The following is a 6,701-nucleotide window of genomic DNA, read 5'->3' as shown; positions in this document are numbered from 1 at the left end:
CCTATAACACATTTAAACTACAGAAGAGGACCCAAAGTGCTTTAGAAGCAATCTAAGGAACTTGGAAAGAAAAGCGACTGGACTTCTTTAAGTTTCTTGAAGATATTTCATCTCTCGTCCAAGAAGATTCTTTAATCCTAAGAGCAGTTGGTGAAGAGTCCCAGATTTTTAAGCCTTATTGGGAGTGTCCCTAGGAGGGTCATTGACCCATTATTGATCATCAGCCTAATCATAAATCATAAACATTTACATTCCAAGTCTCAATAAACCCAGTTTCAAAATATATGAAAAGCTGAGGGGTGTGTTTTGTTGTGTTAACTAATTGTTCACAGTGATTTAGTTGTAGTTAAAATCAGAATTTGCAAATTCATCATGATTTATCTCATAAATCATTACACAGCACTCTTCCCTACATAAACTGCCTTTATAAGTTAAAAGTGTCGGTATCAGTATTGGTATTGGCAATACTGGCCCTCTATTTATTTGGTATCTTCAATACCTAAATTTACAGTATCGCACACCACTGGTCTTCGCTCGTTTTTTCACCTTTTTCCGACACCCTTGCATTTAAATCCAACTTCGGTCGCCTTGTGTACCTGGCCTATAAGACTGAACATCAGTCCCTATTCCTTGTTTCGCATAATGGTATGATGACAGTCTGTCTTTGCATGGTGTGCCTATCAATGTAAAGTCTCACCCCTGCCTGCTCCTACATACTGACGGGCCATTGATAATTGACATATGAAATTCTCTGGCAGGCCGGATGTGGTCCGCTGGCTGTACGTGTGACACTCCTGCCTTAGATAATTATTTTCACTCACTACAAAGTCATAAATGTCTTTATCTGCAAGTTAGTGGAATCACTGCATAATTTCCTCCATCAACATACTTAAAATCTAAAATTTGACTAATGCATTATGACATAATCAAATTATCACAGTCTGAAATGACACATAGGATATTTAAAAAAAAAAAAAACCCCAAACAAACAAAAAAAGTCACAGGTTATGAGGGCAGAAAAAAACATTCATTTTGAAATGTACTTTTAAAATGACGAAATTAACGTTTCCCCTGAACTATGCATTTGCTATGTGTCCTTTATCAATGTAAAACAATCAAATAACATGTAATAGGTCAGGATCTTTCACTGTTCTTAAAAAAACTGACACATTACATGGCAGCCTAGACATGCAGGGAGGAGTGAAGCAGGGAGAACAAGTTTACATACAGTCATGTGAAAAAGAGTGTCTAAGCCTTCTATGATTTCCCGTGGAAAACTAAGGACAGCTTGACTGCTTCCATAGGAACTAAAAGGGTGAGCGGCAGCCAGGTGCTGTTAATCAAATGCATTTGATTAACTGACAAACAGAAAGACTCCACTGGCCTCAGTATGTTCAGTGTTACAATTAAAGAAAGACAGAAAGAGTATAAGTTGTTTGGAAAGTTTGCCAGGGGAAAGCCTATTCTGTCTAAAAAGAACATGACAGCACAAGTTGCATCAGAACAAATGACAAATCTTCTTGAGAGATGAGTCCAAGGTGGAGCTATTTGTTCATAATGTGCAGCACTACATTTGGCAAAGCCCAAACGCAGCATATCAGCACAAACACAACTGTCACCACATGGGGGAAGGGTGATAGTTTAAGCTTGTTTTGCAGTCACAGGACCTAGGCACCTTGCAGTCCCTGAGTCCACAATGAACTCTAAAACTTTTATCAAATTGTGTCACGTGCCAGGACAATGATTCCAAGCACAACAGCAAATCTACAACAGAATAGCTGAAAAAGGAAAGAATCAATGTGTTTAGTGGCCAAGTCAAAGTCCAGACCTAAACCTGATTGAAATACTGCAGGTGGACTTCAAGAGAGCTGTAGATAACAAATGTTAACAAACTTAAATGAACCAAAGCAAAGTTGTAAAAAAAAAGACTGATAAAGTCAAGTTACTGCTACTAGAGGTGCTTTAGGTAGGACTGCATAGAGTGCTATGAAAATGCTCTTTTGTGACTGTGCATGCTACATTGCTACAAGAATGTGCATAAATAAAATGTAGGACAGTGACAGAGTGCTCTTCATAAAAACCCCCAAAAACAAACAAAAAATTGAGGTCCACGTTAAAAATGTAATTAAGTTTTCTACTATTTAATCTAAATCACTTGAATGCTACATTTATTGTTGTTAAAGCTGCTTATACATTACAGTGAGCCATACTTTTATAGTCACAAACTAAATTGTATGTTAATTAATAATGGTCGGGCATCATAATAACACCTCAACCCAATTTTGTAAAACCTCTTTTTAAACTCTCAGTCATGCTGACAAAAAACATTCTAGTTGCCTTCTGTGTAGCAAATGTAGATGTAGAAGATTTTTTAGCTGCATAGGCAAAGAATACCCTCACTAACTTCTCATATGTAAAATATGACAGAAAACACTTCAGAAAAGAGCTTCATGGTTAATCCTAGTGGGCCTTTAGGAGGTATAGAGTTAAATGGCAATATGTTTTGCCCATCCTCTACTTTGTGATTCAGTTTATTCAAAGTCATCTAAAGGCTCAAATGTTTGCTCTGAGCATGGTGAAGGACTATCAGAGAGTCCAGAGGCTTCACAGACTGTTTGCTGTGTGTTTTTATGGACCGGTGGCAAATGGCTTAAGGGTGGGGCTCGCTGGGCTTCTGTTTCCTGGCTGTAAAATGTGTCTAAAGGCAGATGCTCTTGCTTGTATTTGCGACTCAGCGAATGGCTGAAGACCTCAGGTGTGTGGTGAATGTATGCTTGGCTGAGAGCCAAGCTAAGGATCTCTGTTTTTTCCTTGTAGAAGCGCAGCTCTACGCCTCGACGCCGGGCCAACACTAGCTCCCTCTGTGCCACCTGCAACTCAGCTCCGATGAGACCCGGTGATCTCTGCTCCCGTGCGAGCCAATCCAGAGCCATATTGCTGCGCACGTACTCATCAAGTCCTCGCTGAGAGTAATATCTAATCACACTCTGAGATGGAGGAGAGAAAATAGGCCATCATCACTTCATAGATACGGAGATGCTGACACTTAATCAAGCAGGACCCATACCTGTCGAGAGCACTGTCTTTCCCTCAGAGCTTTCAGAGTCCCGTTCCAGTGCAACAACTGAAAAATTGTCATCATCTCCTACAGAAAGATGAGGTTGAGAAAGAAACACAGTCAGAAAGGAAAGTTTAATGCACCTCCACGAGTACTGAGTTGAACCTAACAAACCAGATTAGCGTTGTAAGTTTGACAAAGACAAAAATATGAATATTTATTACATGTAAGTGGTTGGTTTGACAAAACTATCACAAATCCTCAAGCACAAGGTATGTTTCACCTCGATTTATAAAACACCAACTGGGTGAACAGCTGCCATGTGTTGGGAAACTAGTGACATTACTGTTAAACAGAGAGTCCATACATTAACTTAAACCAACATAATTAGACGCAGATGGAAAGTTGTTTCAGGTTGACATCCGTGTTGTACCTGCTGCTCTGTTTACAATTCTGCTGCACTATGAAACCATTTGACACCTCCTGCATTAACTGCAATTATAAATTATACATTCTAGTGACAGCTGCAAAGCTTATACTCAATGCTGCGTGCAGACCGGTGCACAAGTGTGACTACATTTCAGCCCATGTGCATGTGGATAGTGTGTGTATTACTTGGACACAATCCATCTCTATGAGTTGAGTTTTAGCAGGAATGATAATGACCCCATTTCCTTCTACTAATAACCCCTCTGTCTGCAGGCATGTGCTTATTTATACAAAAGGTAGAAATATTAGGTGTTTAATAACACATGTCTCTGCCAGGGTCTGAGAGATATGTAAGAGCAGAACAGAGGGGTAAACGATTCCAAGGAAGGGCTGTGGGTGGCCTTTTCTTTTTTTTTTTTTGATGTTTGCCTTATAATAAACTGTTGATACTTAAATTGTGGGTGTTATTATAAACACTCTATTTATAGTGCAAAGTGGCACTTTACATTGTAAGTGTAATGCTTGGAATCTTTCAGTCTATCTAGTCATGAAGCCATATTTATGTAAAGCAAAAGAAATGAGTGTTTCTTTGTCCTTTACCTGGAACTCCAGCATGCTCCTTCCAATGTAGGAGTGAAGCAGCAAACTGTAGGTTCCTATACTGGTACCCGAATCACATGCATCTTCTACAGAAACCTTTAAACGCATCACAAAGCCTGTTAATACTGAGACATACAAGTTGTAATAATGTGTGTTTGAACTAGCTTACACATACAGCACTGTCTCTGGCCGCCTGACGCAAACTATGAGCGATGAACTCAGGGTCAATGCGTCGACATGGCAACTCATTCACAAGTGAGTTCATCAGAGCCACACGAGCCGCGTCCCTCCGAGCTTCTGCTTGAGTTTCACACACCTGAGTATGAGCAGAAAACCAGCAGAGTGCGTCAAAAGGAGTGTGTGGGCCTCAGGCTGCGTCCACATGTCCATAAATGGGCACCCAGTCTTGTATTTTTTTTGATAATTTTGCACTTGACTGCAGCTAATCATGGGATCTGAACTCACATCACTATTGAGATTAGGAATTCACAGATACCCAATCATATGCTGCCTCTGAGCTGGGGGCTGCTGTCTGGATCACAATGAGCCCATTGAGAAGCATCATGAGATTTAAACTGAACAACATCATTTTAAAACGACTTTTAAAGTCAGTGTGAAAATGTGAAATTTGATTCTATAACACTTCTATAAAACCAAAAGAATAACATTTTGTTTAAAAGCTTGCTATGGCTTTTATTTGCTGGTAATTTTGTTGAATTGTGCTGGTGCAAAGCAATTTTGTAATACTATTAAAAGGTGAAACAAGTGATAATGTAGCATAAGTTAATACTGTTATTACTATTACTTGCTCTAATTCTGTTATTTATGTACTCAACCTTTAGCATATAGTAGTATATTTCCTGTAGGGCTTTAAGGATAACAGCTGTTTATTCATATAAGCACATTAGATGAAAGTGTCGTTAGAGCACTGTTGATGTCAAACACACCTTATAGTTACCAAAACAGCTTCCTCCAGGAAGCGTGACATAGCAGACATACGGAGGTCCAGGAGAAGGTGCAGATTCGTACAACAGCAGGCTCTCTGTCTGGCCAGCTCCCTTCCCACCAAAACCATCCGAGTCACTGGAGGAACCATTCAGCTGCTTCTGCTCCCAGAAGTTATGAAGAATGGCCACCACGTTTACTGCACATACATGCATGTCAGCACGAAGATTGAAAATGTTTGTGAAAGGCCACTGTTAGGAATTCTTGCATTTGTATTAAGGAGATGTTATTCATCTGTCTGGGGTTCCCTTATATCATTCTGCTAACTCTCCTGTGTCATCACACTTGCTGAGCAGAAATTTTGACTTAAAAATAGAAATCAGACATCTGTGTTTATCTGCATACCCAGACAGCTTATATTGAAGTAGACTCTGGAACTGAAGGGAAGCACCTCACCACTTGACAATATTAGTATTTCCGAATACTTTTGTGCTCACTCTGACCCAGAAATGGGTTTAAAAGTTCCCAGAGTCCTTTACTTCGTGGCAGGAAAGTCACTTTAGGGCCATTTATGGCAACAGGGAGAACTTAACTCGCATTTATTTGAGCTATGGAGGAAATGTTACAAAGTAAAACAATGAAACACTCCCCTGACTTTCTTTTAATGTGATGCATTATTGCCTTGCTAGTGGTAAAAACCACTGTTAAGCAGTAAGACTTGTAGCTGTGCTCTCATATCTTCTTTGCTGTAAAAACTAACCTGTAAGTTTGTCACAAAGTTTCTTGCCTACTCACAGTCTTTGGGGCCGGCGCCAGTCTCAGTTTGTGATAAATACGACATGATGCTCTCCTCCACTTTCACGTCACTCATCTTCTCTCAGCATTTAGTTCCTGCTGCCTCAAACACGTTCAGACCATTCTCTTATTAAAATGATCCACCAAAACAGCACGTCTGACTCTGAGTAGCTAAGTAGAGTAATAACTGAGTAGCCACCACCGTCACCATGGCTCAAAATTAGAAGGAACCTCCACTCCCCTTTCTCCACCTCCCCAAATCCCCCTCCTCCTCGTCTGTTTGACCATCTCGCCAGGGCTTCTCTTTTGAAGCAGACCACCTTTGTCACCCTCTCTGCCAATTAGCTCAGAGGGCCCCTCGGTCCTCTTGTACATGCACACACACAGAGGTGCAGAGCTGGAATGCTGAGCCCCTCCTCTGGGGCTGTGCAGCTGCCTAATCCTTGAGCACAGTCGGACGGTTTAAACTCGACCTAGCAGCCAAGTTGAAACCACAATTTTTTATAATGAAAAAAACATAAGAGGAAATTATGTGAAGAGGTCCAGCTTAAAAAAAAAAAAATGCCCGTTCTCAGGATTACAGCGAAAATTTTTACCCAGGCCTTTTTTGGATATGTGGGGGGTGGGATATTTTTGACTTCACACGCAAATTTGGGCCCACTGAGCTTCACTCACTCTGTTCACTATGAAAGGCCATTGTTCATGTGTGAATTCAGACGCTCTCTGAAAGCCTCCTACGCATAAATTAACTGAATTTGAAGAAAAACATGTTTCGTTTTCTTCCTTCGGACTGCCTCAATATGTAGCCCATCCATTTCCGTCACTCTTTCATGATTAATGCGTTGGTGTGTGCTCTCTGTGAATGTGCACCATT

General features: G+C 40.5%; 1 protein-coding gene across 1 annotated transcript; it reads right to left on the bottom strand.

Annotated features, from left to right (window-relative positions):
* Positions 1 to 988: 988 nt before the first annotated feature.
* On the bottom strand, positions 989 to 6,053 carry LOC146696922 (protein limb expression 1-like). Its single transcript, XM_085474152.1, has 6 exons — positions 5,828 to 6,053; positions 5,035 to 5,231; positions 4,263 to 4,403; positions 4,088 to 4,183; positions 3,068 to 3,145; positions 989 to 2,987 (listed from the first exon to the last, which is right to left on the bottom strand). The coding sequence occupies exons 1-6, from the start codon at positions 5,901 to 5,903 to the stop codon at positions 2,532 to 2,534; spliced, it is 1,044 nt and encodes a 347-aa protein (XP_085330278.1). The 5' UTR covers positions 5,904 to 6,053; the 3' UTR covers positions 989 to 2,531.
* Between the last annotated feature and the right edge of the window lie 648 nt (positions 6,054 to 6,701).

Source organism: Copadichromis virginalis, linkage group LG12 (genome assembly GCF_057382275.1).
Source record: "Copadichromis virginalis isolate Kocher_CV1m ecotype Utaka linkage group LG12, C_Virginalis_male_GT1.1, whole genome shotgun sequence".
NCBI lineage: Eukaryota > Metazoa > Chordata > Actinopteri > Cichliformes > Cichlidae > Copadichromis > Copadichromis virginalis.
This window is presented reverse-complemented; position numbering and strand designations above follow the sequence as displayed.

Coding starts and splice junctions, on each gene's coding strand:
- LOC146696922 (XM_085474152.1), bottom strand. CDS start 5,903: ATGAGTGACGTGAAAGTGGAGGAGAGCATCATGTCGTATTTATCACAA. Junction 5,232..5,827: donor TGGCGCCGGCCCCAAAGACT/GTGAGTAGGCAA, acceptor ATGTATGTGCAG/TAAACGTGGTGGCCATTCTT. Junction 2,988..3,067: donor AAAGACAGTGCTCTCGACAG/GTATGGGTCCTG, acceptor CCTCCATCTCAG/AGTGTGATTAGATATTACTC.